Here is a 13,428-nt window from a genome sequence, read left to right as displayed (position 1 = left end):
GTGTCTACACTAGCCGGCTATTTCGAAGTAGCCGTGCCAAATTTGAAATAGCGCCCGCTGCGTCTACACGTGCCGAGCGCTATTTCGAAGTTGAAATCGACGTAAGGCGGCGAGACGTTGAAGTCGCTATGGTCATGAGGAGATGGGAATGGCACTGAATGTTGAAGTAGGGCACGTGTAGACGATCCGCGTCCCGCAACATTAAAATAGCGTGGTCCTCCATGGTGGCCATCAGCTGAGGGGTTGAGAGACGCTCTCTCCAGCCCCTGAGCTCTATGGTCACCGTGTGCAGCAGCCCCTTAAAGCTCCCTATCCTCTTATTTCCTGTGCAGGAAGCTGAGAGCTCGTGCAGGCAGCAGCACTGCCACGTGCACAGCCTGCACAGACCTCAGCAGCCCCAATCCAGCACCCTGCACCTCATGGCATCCAGCCAGCCCCCCAAGCGCCCACAGGGCACCCCCCTCAAGGGGACCCAGGGCTCCCAGCCTGCCAGCCAGAGGCAGCGGGACCCCTCCTGGATGGAGGCCGAGATCCGGGACCTTCTGGGGCTCTGGGGCGAGGAGGAGGTGCTCCAGGTAATAGGGAGCAAGAGGCGGAATGCGGATGCGTTCGCTTGGCTGGCCGAGGGCCTGGCTGCCCGGGGTCACCCTGCCCGCACTCCTGACCACGTCAGGCGTAAGGTGAAGGAGCTGCAGCAGGGTTACGCCCGGGCCTAGGATGCGGCCAGCCGATCTGGGGCCGCCCCCGCCATTTGCCCCTTTTACAGGGAGCTCAGGTCCACCCTGGGCCCCCGGCACACCTCCTCCCCCCGGCCACTCTTGACACATCGGCCAACGAGCCCCAGCAGGCCCCAGAGATGGCGTCCGCCCTGGAGGCAAGCCGTGCACCCCAGGGCCCCCTCCCAGGAGCCCACCCCTGGGACGCCAGAGGAGGAGGAGGGGGAGTCCTCCAGTGACAGGGGGCTCCACATTGCCCTCCCGTCCCGCAGCTCCAGCAGGGCGTCCAATGGGTGTTCCCCCGAAAGTGGGAGCGGACCGTCAGGTATGTACCCCACCCCCCGATGCACACCCCCAGGGTTAAGGGGCAGGGACAAGAGACATGACCAGGGCCCTCCACACGCCCAGATGACCATGGCCCCAAGGACAGCACTGGCATGTCCCTCAGAAGAGTGCATCAGCCCCTGCCCCCCAGCAGGACAGCGCCATGCCCCATCCCTGGAGATGGGGGGAGCAGAACCTAGGGTCCCCCATGGGGGGGGGCGGGACACCCATCAGCAGCAGCAGCATCTCCGGGGGACGGGGATGGGGAACCAGCAGCAGAGGGGTGGGGGGATAAGGGCCACGGGTCAGGGCCCACACTAAAGGCTGTCTCCACTCTTGTTCCCCCGTGTTCCACCGCTGCACCATCGGAGGGCCCGGAGAGCGCCGGCAAGGTGTCCATGGTCCCAGAGAGCCCACCGGGGCCATCCCAGCAGGGCAGCCCCTCGCAGAGCACAGACCAGCCCCAGGACGAGGCCGACAGAGGAGGAGCCACTCGCGGACGGCCACAGACCCACAGCTGCTCGCGACCCTCCACCGTCAGCTGGAGGTGTCAGAGTGGCACCTGCAGGTGGAGGAGCGGCGGCTAGAGCTCCAGGAGTGAGCGCTGGCCTGGCGCCAGGAGGCTTGGGGGGGCTTCATGCGCACATTCCACCAGATTGCGCAGCACCTGGCTCCCCCTGCCGCTCCGCCCACCGCTCTGCCAGCCGTGCCACCCGCCACTCCGCCCGCTGCTCCACCTGCCGTCCCTTCACCGTCTGCCACCCTGGGACCTGCCGCCGAGGGGGACCATGGGCCTGCGGACACTGGCTGGCCCTATTTGCCGGTTCTTCCGGCCCCCACTCAGCCTCAACCCGGGCTCCAGCCAAGACGTGGGTCGCACCCCTCCAACACCAGGCGCTGGACAATAAGGTGCAGGGCCAAGGACGTTGCACCCCCCTTTGTACGTATTCCCCCCAAATTTGTAAATAGTTTTTGTTCTGCCCCCCCATGTACATAGTTCGCCCCTTCCTTCTGTTAATAATAACGTTGCACTGTTTTGTTTCAAACAACATTTCCATTTATTTCAAAGAAAAGTGTGTGGGGGGGGTGTGCTCGCGGGTGCTCTGTGGTGTGGGCGTGGGGGCAGGGAGGGTTGTGGAGGATGGGAAGGTTCAGTGGGTGGCTCACCAGCAGCTGGCCCTGCCAGTGTTCACCCCGCAACCTGGTCAAAATGGGCCTGCAGGGCCTCCCAAACCTGGATCCCCTCAGGGTCAACCTGGCGACAGGGGGCAGCGGGTGGCTGGACGTCGGCCCTACCAGCCTCCACAGCCCAGCCCTGGAAGAAGGCCTCTCCCTTGCTCTCCACCAGGTTGTGGAGTGTGCTGCACGCACCCACAACCTGGGGGATGTTGGTGAGGCCTCCATCCAGGCAGGTGAGGAGACACCTCCAGCGCCCTTTGAGGCAGCCGAAAGTCCGCTCGACCACCTGGCACGCATGGTTCAAGCGCGTGTTGAACCGCTCCTGGCTGGCTGTGACGTGGCCCGTGTAGGGGTGCATGAGCCAGGGCTGGAGCGGGTATGCCGCGTCTGCGACGACGCAGAGGGGCAGGGTGGTGTCCCCCACAGGGATCTCCTACTGGGGGATGTAGGTCCCTGCCTCCAGCCGGTGGCATAGGCCCGAATGTCTGAACACCCGGGCGTCATGTGTGCTGCCAGGCCAGCCGACATAAATGTCCAAGAGGCGGCTCCAGCTGCCCACCAAGGCCTACAGGACCATGGAATGGTATCCCTTCCTATTGAGGAAGCATCCTCCGCTGTGCTCCGGGGCACAGATGGGGATATGGGTCCCATCCAGAGCCCCAGAGCAATATGGGAAGCCCAGGCTGGCAAACCCCACGATGGCGGCATCCAGGTCCCCAAGCCGCATGAGCCTGTGGAGGAGCAGGGCATTGATTGCGCTGACGACCTGCAGGGGAAGGACATGAGACAGCACCAGTGAGGGGTGTGCAGGGTGTGTCCGGCCCTTCCCACAGGGCCCCCCTGTCCCCACAGGGCTCCCCCCCTCCCCACAGGACTCCCCCGCCGCCCCCCCCGGGTCCTCTTACCTTCATGAGGACAGCTCCGACGGTGGCCTTGCCCATGCCGAACTGCTGCCCTACGGATTGGTAGCTGTCTGGAGTGGCCAGCTTCCAGACAGCGATGCTGACCCGTTTCTCTACTGTCAGGGCACTTCGCATGGGGGTGTCCTGGTGCCGTAAGGCAGGGGTGAGCCACTGGCAGAGCTCCAGGAATGTTGGCTCATCCGGAAGTTCTGGAGCCAGCGATCATTGTCCCACTCACCGAACACCAGCCGCTCCCACCAGTCCGTGCTCATGGGGTATCTCCACAGCCAGCAGCGTGTGTGGCTGGGGGGGGGGCGCTGGGAGGGCAGCAAGGTCTGGGGCTGCTTCCTCACCCCCTGGGGGTAGCTCCTCTTCCACAAATAAAAGATGGTCAGGTGCCTCCTGCATAGCACTGAGCAGAGGAGCCACTGTTCCTGCAGGGGCAGGTGTGGGGGCCTCTGGCTGCTGCTGTTGCTGCTGGGGGTCTGTGCTGCTTACACGGGGTGTGCGTGCTTGTGGCTCTGCAGACCGCGTGCTGTGCAGGCTGAGTGTATCTGGGAGGGGCCCTTTAAGGGAGCGGCTTGCCGTTGCCCCGGAAGTGCTAGTCCGCCCTGTGACCCTGTCTGCAGCTGTTCCTGGCACCCTTATTTCAATGTGGGCCGCTTTGGTGTGTAGACGCTCCCCTGCAGCGCCTACTTCAATGTAGTGCTGCCCAACGTCGACGTTGAATGTCGATGGCACCAGCCCTGGAGGATGTGTAGCTGCTATTCATCGAAATAGCTTATTTCGATTTCGCTACATCGAAATAAGCTATTTCAATGTACCGTCCCAGTGTAGACGTAGCTTATGCCAGATAAACATTAAGCTGTATTTCTGTTAATTCTGCTAAGTAGTAGTTAGTTTATCAGTTTGTTCTTAAGAGGTAGGTCTTACTATTGCAAGCCAATACATTAACTGGTATATGTTTGACACATGCCCGTTCATCTCCCTAGTTGGTCTATGACCGAGGAGACAATTAAGCCGTCTGCTAAATTACCTCTTTTATCCTCAAGGAAGACCTCCATACACCAAAGAGAAATTCCACCATAATCACAGCACCATCACCCCTGCAGCAACACACAACTTCAGCGGGGTGGGGAGTGGAAGGAGACTGGGTGCATGGAGGGGATGTATGTCACTCCCCACCCAGTCCAACCCGAGAGATGTTACTGAGAATGAAAGGACAGTAATCCCCCAGTATGCATGATTTTGAGTTGTGCTTAACTCTCATTAATGCGAGTTAAGTGCAAATGGGAAGGGATCCAGCTCTCCAGCTGGGGGAAGCAGGGGAGAAGCCGTGCTGCAGTAGTTGTCTGCCTGCTGAGAGAAACCGTGCCACTGCCTCTGTCTGCCAGCCCAGATCCCTCAGCTGGGGGAAACTGGTGGGGGGGACAGACAGACAAGGTGGAGCTGGGGGAAGCTGGGGAGAAGCCATGCCTGGTCCCCGCCAGCCAGTCTGCCACTTGGTTCCCAGCTCCCCCAGCTTGCAGGATCTGGAAAACCGACCAGCCCATGGCTGCTCGGTTTCCTGGGTCCTGCTAGCAGTGAGGAGCTGCTGCCTGGTTCCCACTCCCTCCCTGCCACTCTGGGAGCCAGGAAACTGACCAGCCCACCAGGCTGCCACCTAGTTCCCGTCTTCCCCGACTTGCGTGAAATTTGAGTTACAAGGGGGTTACATAACTCAGGGGTCTACCGTACAGTTCCAAGAGGCTGCTGAGAATAATCCCTTTTAGAATGACTCTACTAGAGTGGTGTTATCTGGAAACTATGGGAGGAAGTAAGAGTGAGTGGGTGGGGAGGGAGGGCAAAGAGCAGGACTGCTGCACCCATTTCCTGGGATTACTCACACCCCTTTTTCCAGAGGGGAACTGAGACAATCCCCTCCTAGCAACAGTACACAGAAGAAGAGTTTCAATTCTCCAGGGCTGGAGCTGCTGGTCCTCAGCCCCTGGGCTGCCAGGGTTCCTGGGCTGGGCCAGGTCCCTGGGGCTGGAGATGCCAGTGGGGCTGCATGCTCCCGCTGTGGGACTGGTGGGGTCCCTTACCCTCCTCCACCGGGGATCCCGCAGCCGCCTTTCTATTAAGCTGCATATTTGAGTATCTGTCAATCGCTCGGTCCTGGGGTTGCCAAGTTAAAGTTTACTGTGTTCTCTGTCAGCACCAGCATGTAGACGAGTTGGCTGGAGCCTGTGGATCTACAAATGCACAGGCTGACTAGCTGTTCTCTCTTCAGCATCTTGGGATCCACCGGCCATTTCCTCCCTGAAACTGACATAGCACTCAAAGTGGTTCCAGTGCTGCTGGGTGACACTGTAACCAACCAGGCTCGGGTTCCCCAGAAACGAGGCTGCACCCAGAAGGCGAGTGCTATATTTGGCTTATTGAAAGCGCGTGACACCCGCGATGGGAGCCCCGGGGACGCTGCAGTCACCAGTGGGGGAAAACCCGACGCGTCAGAGCTTCGCTTGGGGAGAGGCTCTGTAACAGGCCTCCTAACACGAGCTGATAAAGCTGAACTCATTAACATAAGATTGCCTAAAATTGCCTATGTATTTCTTATCACTATCTCTTGTGGCCTACTGCCAGCGTAGCCTTGAAGTCTTGGCAAGCGCGCCTTATTCTGCAGTAGTTCCCATGGCAGTTATTTTGCAGCTTTTCACCTTGCACAGACTGGTCTGTTTAGATTCTCCTGAGGATTCACAGAGGGGTCGGACTGCACTCTCGACTGTTACAATGTCTTCTCGCACCCTACAGACACATAAGCAGAATATTCTCTCTCTTCCTGGCTCCTTCAAGACTTCCCCTCCCCCTTCTCTCCCCTGCCCAGAAGCCTAGTTATTTAAGCTCTGTCCTGGGATTACGAGTTACTTCAGTGGCAGCAGGCCAAAGAAGCAGTTTGTTGTTTTTGCATTACCATAGGTACCTTCTCATTCTTCAATTCCATACATTAGTGATACTCCCCTGCCCTGTGATGTGTTCCAGTGGAAGCTGTTTTATAGGTACACAAGTCAGTATGATTCTGTTGATGGACCTATAAGGCACAATGAGTAGACCTTCAGAGGTGACCAAGGGATAAATCCTTCCTTTAGACGTTTGCAGGTGCAGCAGGGAGAAAAGCTGGTGGCTTTACCGATCTAACGGTGGCATGCAGACACATGGCTACAGCATTCAATATGAAGTTGTCATAAATTTAAGCACTGCTTAAACACATGTCCATGTATAAACAATGCAAATAGTAATAGTCCGTCATTTTGGATGGAGCTCTAGCGAGTCGCACCTAGTGCCACCCCTGCTGATTCTGTGTTACAATCAGCTGCAGACCTATTTAGGTAGCAGGAGTAAGACGAGGCAGCACACTTACTTTCCGCCTCCACCTTGTGATGGCTGGGTTTCATTTCTTTACTCGGATGGAGAGACTCAGCAGCGTGCCTCTGCATTACGTGCCGCACACGTCTCTTTGCAAGCTGAAGTCAAGGCCCTTTGGAAGGAACGGGCTTGTGTTTGGAGCCAGCTGAATGAATCCCAGAGAGTAGGTGGTGGGAATAGGGATTTGATTATTAAGAATCTCTCATTATACAGCGTATATTGAACTCCTTCCCGTCCCTGCTGACTGTGTGACCCTGTTTCTGAGTCCCAGCCAGCACATTGGTCTTGTTGTCCCCCATTCAGAACACCATGTTCATTTTCTTGTCTTGAGTCCACTCTTAAGTTACCCTTAACTGTAGATGGGCTTTTATTGTCATAAACAATAGCACAGCTAGGGAGGTGCATCTGACTGTATAGATTGGCAGCATCCTATTTCTGAGGTTATACACAAACATACAGGCACACAAAGGCTAGATAATAACACCTAATGGCGCAGAATAAAAAAATTAAAAGGGGTTGCAAATAGCATTTTGAGAGTACCCTATGTACAGGTGGCCACCTCAACCAGCAACAGCTGATGTTAGTGCTATAGAGAGCTCTACTAAACTCACAGTCCTTTTTGGTCAACTTCACAGACGTGGGATACTCAAAATAATAAATTTCATTATTTCAACTAATTAAATCTGAAATTTCACAGTGTTGGAAGAGTCCTGACCACAAAAGGAGTTGAGGGAGGGGTCACGAGTTTACTGTAGGGGTGTTGTGGTACTGCTATCCTTCCATGATGCAGTTGGTGGTGGCGCTGCTGGCTGGGAGCCCAGCTCTGAAGGCAGAGCCACTGCCAGCAGCAGCTCAGAAGTGAGGATGGCATGGTATATTATTGCTATCTTTACTTCTGTGCTGCCTTCAGAAGTGGGTGCTTGGACAACAGCCACCAATCTCCAGCCATCCAACTCTGAAGGCAGTGTAGAAGTACAGGTAGCAATACTGCAACCTTCTCCCCACCTATCCCCCCACAAATAACCTTGGGACTCCCTTGTAACTGACAAAGTGGGCCTTTGCCCATGAAAGCTTATGCTCATACATTTCTGTTAGTCTATAAGGTGCCACAGGACCCCTCGTTGCCCTTGTAACTGAGTCAGGCCCCCAGTTTGAGAAACACTGGTCTCCTCCTCCCTGTGAAATTGGTATAATATATGATAAAAGTGCACCAAATCAAGATTCCGTGGGGAGGGGAGAGCAGATTTCACAGTCTGATGTTTTTTTCATGGCTGTGAATTTGGGATGGCTCTAGTTACGTACAAGCTTGCATCCCCAGCCCCTGGTGTGAGATAGTGTCTTTCAGAGTTAGGTTGCAATGCAGAGCACTCGCTATGTTTACTCACTGTTTCCTGAGCTCACAAGAGACTTACGATGAGTAGCTTACTGAGTTAATATCTTCCGTGCTGTTCCAGCTGATAACAGAGACAGGACAGGGCCCTGAACAGCAAAGCATGCAGGGAGCACATACATGACTTAGGCATATTTGCCCCTCCTTCATCTCTGCTTCAAGTCTCGGAAGGGAGTGAGAGAACTGAGGCCCATGCAGAGCTGCCAGTTGTCACATCTATTTTTCATTTAGTATCTATTGGTTCCTTATTGAAAAGTATCCTTTGTATTGTTTTCATTTTGTTTACAGGTTCGTTTTAATATATACAATCTTAGAATGTAAAATTGTAGTTAAATGGCATGAAAAAAAAATCCAAAGAAAGTCAAGAGCCCACAAAACATCCCTGCACAACTGCTAGGAGAGTGTGACGTAAATAATTTGTTTCTGGACAAGTCATTTTGTAAAATGGTGGTCGTTAGGCAGAATAGTAAACTGAATAGTCTGACTGCATGCTTTAGCACAGGGTGTACTAATCAGCTCTTGGGGTCTTCAGATGAGGTTGGTAGGAAAAGTACTTAGGTTCATGTGCAAGTGGCCAAAGAAATTAACTAACTCCCAAAACAATATAATAAAGGGTAAGCTTTTTCAGTAATGCCAGGGGGCAGTTCCCCAATAAATGGCAGCAAATAAGGCTTATTTTAAGCTGCAGTACGGAAATGTTTTCCTCATTCATAACGTATTCACTTCTTCTCACATAGCATAGCTATGCTATGGTAACCCCATGATAACTGATCTTTTAATGCAATTCAAACAGCTAGAAATGAGAGAGAGATACGTGTGTGATCAGCCAGATAACTGCTGACACCAGAGGCTCTCTAACCACTGAGAACTTCTGCTCTGGATGAATTCATGTTCCAAATGAGGCTTTTGCTGTAATGAGCTGGTGAGAGTCCATCAGTGAAAGTTCACTCTTTCTCTCAATATGCTTAATTATCCCTAGCAGAGACAGTTAATTCCTGGGGCTTGTACATACACCATTGGAAAACATTTTTAGCCATGGGAATGGACCGGATTGCACTAAATGGGATGCAACATCAGAATATGTCCCCAGAAGAACATAACTCATCTCCCTTCCAGTTGCACATACTGAGCATTCTGCTAGGTTAGCAATATACACAGTATACTTTGGGGGAACAAAGTCCAAATATTTACAGTGAAGTGCACTTCTTGGCCAAGCTGTGTTGTCTCACTGCTTTGTTATTGTTACATGCAGGTGATATGGATTGTTTTTACTTAATGGAAAACATGTTAATAAATGATCTGTCCTTTGTCCACTCTATGTGAGACGTGTGCTATTCTAGTATGCCAAGTTCAGTCATTGGTTAAAGGGATAGGAATTATGGGAACGTCTCTTTGACAATATTGGCAGCACACCACTGGATTTTGTGTGGACTGCATTTTAGAGCCATACTGGGCAGAGGGAGTGGCTGTGCAGGATAGTCCAAGCACAAAAGTGATTCTATTCATTGGTTCAGGTTGCTCCCTCCCGCGTCCAAAGACCTATGAGGGGACGTTCTGGGGAGGAAAAATCTACAATCAATCCCCAATTGCATCCCCAGTCCCCAGGGGCAGCCCTAGCTGGGAGAACCTGGGAGCGGAGCCAGCAGGGGATGGTGCCGGTTATTTGAGAGTTGCAGTTGAACAAACACCAGATAAAACAGAGTTTACTGTAGTTGCAAGGATCTAATTAATGTATCTACCACCCTGCAAGAAGTCCTGGCATTCTTTTCCCCCACAAGGTGAAACATTACCACTTTTACTCCATGTCTGCTACAATGGCACGGGGTGGGATTTACCACAAAGTGGAGACTTATTTATTTTTTCAATAAAACAGATAAATTAACACAAGTCTCATTTATATTTGTGATGAAACTGTAATACCAGATTAGAAATATGCAATTTCTTAAAGAGCTCTTTTCCACCTTTGGGTATTCAAACAACTTTTTTCATCTATATAAAAGGAACAATTTGAATATTTGAGATCTCAGTAGTGGCAACTGAAAATAGAAATTAATAGCAACATAATAATCATCTCTGTAATACGCATCACAATAAGACACATCAGTTTCCATTGTGCAGTTTATTTAGCTTCATATTAAAAAAAATTACTAAACAGTTGACAATTCACATGCATGAACTCAAAACATTCCAGCTCCGAAAAACTATTGATTTTTTTCAGTTTTATATTAAGGCTTTTAGGACAGACAGACAGACATTCTAGATGTATGTATGTTTGTTTTTAAAGGCCATAATTGACTGAAATTTTACATTTGTTAACAAATCTAGTGAAAGTGAGTCCTGGTAGTATTTTGTTTCATTCCTTATCTTCCAGTAGCGTATAGTAGATGGGGGAGAGTGTGATTAGGAATGAAAAGTTATCTTCAGTAAGTTTTCTTCAACAATGCCTTGATTTGGAATGCTGAATAAGCCACTGTAATGTTATGTCTGTAAGGACAGATAAAAACAATCTATGAAGGGACATAAGAATGCTAGCAGGTTGTTACAATTAAAAAAAAACAAAACAAAACCAAGCTTCACATTTTATTTTATATCCATTTCAAAATGCAGTTTGGTTCATGGCTGGGGGGTTGTTTGTTTTGGTTTTGTTTTAATTAAATGCATTTAGTATTTGTGAAAGGTGAACTGATAACCTTGGAGATGGAAAGCCTTAAAAGTGGATGTCTACACTTCAGTTAGTCAGTTGCCGCGGATTCAGGCTCATGAGGCTCACTGCGATGGAGCTGTTTCATTCACGTGGAAAATTCAGGGTTCTTAGCTATAGTTCAAGCCTGGAAGTCTACATTATCATAAAACTGCCCACAGCCAGAGTAAGCAGCCATAGGCCAGCAGCAGGTTTTTATCTGCAGTGTAGGTATATCTTAAGCCACAGAGTGGTACACCAGTTGAAAGAATAAAACTTTAAGATGATCATAAAAGAGAATTACGAAGTCCACAAAGGAATTAAATAAAGCACAGATTTCAACAGATGCTGCAATCCAGGATTAAAGTTAAGGAATATGTCATTAAACAACACAATAATAGGTAGGGCCCTACAGAGAAATCTCTATCTGCTGGGCTCTGCTACCACGAGACAATGTGGTCAAAAGAAAAGAATTTGTTGCCACCACTCCCAGGATCCAGAGCCCAACACAAGCAGCTCCTCCTGGCTGTGCAGCTGTACCAGCCACAGCTGTGCCACCAGCAGGGCTGTATGACCTCAGACAGGAGACAGCTAGCAGAGATACAGCTAGGTTGCTGGGACAACTTGTCAGTGTGGGACGCTGGTTCCTGGCAGTGGTAGCACCATGTTCCTTTCCTTTGGCCATAGTGTCTCTTGGGAGTAGAGCCCTGTGGATCAGTGGATACTGATTTCTATCTGCGGATAGCTGCATCCATGGGTAGGAATTTGTATCTGCGCAGGGCTCTAAAAACAGACCCAGTACTGCGAGTAAGCTGAAAGCCACACTGGAAGTAATTAAAAAGGTTGTACTGCTAGAGAACAAAACCTGACTGAAGAAACAGACTGGGAATGAGTCAACAAATAAGGAAGGCTTTGTTTAACAGAGTGTTACAGGGTGAGTTGGTGGTACTGTGCAAGACAGGAAGAGACCTGATGGAAATGAAGCAACTAACATACATACATGCAGAGCAGGACCAGTTGGCTAGAAAAGACAACTTAGGATCAATGGAGGGCACAATGAGGAGGTGGTTCATTCCTCAAAGACACGAGGTACTGTAATTAAGTGTCTTTATGGAGATGCTGGAGGTGCATTGGGACTATAATTAACCAGGCAAGCGCCTGAATTGTAGATAGAAATGGCACTTGCCTCAGTCCACCTAGTGTGTTAGTGGAGATGAGAGATTCTATAGCATGTGCTCTGCTGGGCTTGTGATCTAAGAAGAGTGTTTCCAGGGCTGTCATTTTTCTACATGACCAGCTTCCCAGGTGAGCTTTCAGCCCTCATTGCTTTCCATACCTAATATGATTTGCAATGCTCAAACCTTTCCAATCTGATCTTGCTGCCACACGTCTCTTCACATGCAGGAGGCTCATTCTCTGGGATCTAACAGCATCAGCACCACAGGTATGACACCCTGGTGAGTGGTTTATAGGGCTGCTCTCCAAAAAGAGTTGGGTTGAGTAAAGTAATAACTTGTATTGGACCAACTTCTGCTGGTGAGAGAGACAAGCATTGTTGGACAAAAGAAGTTGATCCAATAAAAGATATGACCTCACTCACCTTGCCTAAGATCCTGTGACCAACATGGCTATTATACTGCATACAACAAAGGAAAAAAGAGTTGTGATTTTACTCTCCTTTGACTAAAACACTAAGGTGCTATTTGTTCCCCTGTGCAGAGCAAAAATGGCAGGAGTGGGAAGAGAAGAACATTGCCGCAGTCTGCCTTAATTTGAGAATGTGCATGGCTCATTTCAGCCTCATGAACCCACTCTCAGCAAGCTTTTGGGCCGTTACTGGGATATGTTTCAAGGCCAAGATCTTCACAGCTAGCTTGCACTCTTAGACACTTTACAACTGACCTGTTCCCAGCTGTGATATGGTCAAGGTGGGAATTCCCCAGTTTATTGTTTAATCAGGCTCCAGGGTGTGTGGGAGGTCAGGGAGTACTGGCTTAGCACGTGATAATGATTTAAATTGCTTTGCCAACGACAAGTGATTACTTCTTTTTGCCCTGCTCTGCTCCAGCTTTTTATACAACAGAAGAGTCAAGCAGAGCTCCTTGTCTAGTGTCAATAAATACAATTTCACTGGAGTCAGTGGAGCCCACTGATTTACACTGGCTGAGGATCTGGTACTATTTTGATAAATAATGGAAAAACATCCAATACTTGAATAACTAGTCTGGAGAAGTGGTCTGGGAACTAGGGAACTATTTAACACAAAAAGCAGCCCAGAAGCACTTCAAAGACTAACGAAATAATTTATTAGATGGTGAGCTTTTGTGGGACAGACCCACTTCTTCAGACCATAGCCATACCAGAACAGAAGTGGGTCTGTCCCACAAAAGCTCACCATCTAATAAATTATTTTGTTAAAGTGCTACCGGACTGCTTTTTTGTTTTGACAGAATATAGATTAACACAGCTCTCTCTCTCTGTTACTATGAACCATTTAAGATATCTGAAATCATGGGCATTCCAGAACAGCTGACTTAAAACCTACAGGCTGCAACACCAGGTAGCATCTACTTGACAGCTGCCTACTGAGATTGGTATCCATCACAAGTTTATTTCACGTTATTTTTCTATTCAGGTAATAACAGTCAAAGTACCACAAGTTATGAAATATATTTAGTTTATATTTAAGATACATCTTCAAGGATTCAGTTAAACTAATCTAATTACTTTCCTGAAGAACTAAGTACCTTTTCAGATGACTAGTCTATTCAGTTCCAAAAATTTTTAGACCATTTGGAAGAATATACTTTAATACCAGGCTTGAGTCTAAAG

General features: G+C 50.1%; 1 protein-coding gene across 2 annotated transcripts in view; it reads right to left on the bottom strand.

The window, feature by feature from the left end:
• Nucleotides 1-10,183: 10,183 nt before the first annotated feature.
• LOC142007464 (ADP-ribosylation factor-like protein 8B) overlaps nucleotides 10,184-13,428 on the bottom strand; it is a 37,028-nt gene continuing 33,783 nt past the window's right edge. For both annotated transcript variants that reach the window (XM_074984116.1, XM_074984115.1), the window contains one exon: nucleotides 10,184-10,400. In XM_074984116.1, the coding sequence (XP_074840217.1) occupies nucleotides 10,337-10,400 (64 nt within the window). In that variant the 3' untranslated portion in view covers nucleotides 10,184-10,336. The remainder of the gene's footprint in view (nucleotides 10,401-13,428) is intronic.

The sequence above is a fragment of the Carettochelys insculpta genome, chromosome 1 (genome assembly GCF_033958435.1).
Source record: "Carettochelys insculpta isolate YL-2023 chromosome 1, ASM3395843v1, whole genome shotgun sequence".
Lineage (NCBI taxonomy): Eukaryota > Metazoa > Chordata > Testudines > Carettochelyidae > Carettochelys > Carettochelys insculpta.
The sequence above is the reverse complement of the archived record's forward strand: the minus strand, read 5'-3'. Positions and strand labels throughout refer to the sequence as shown.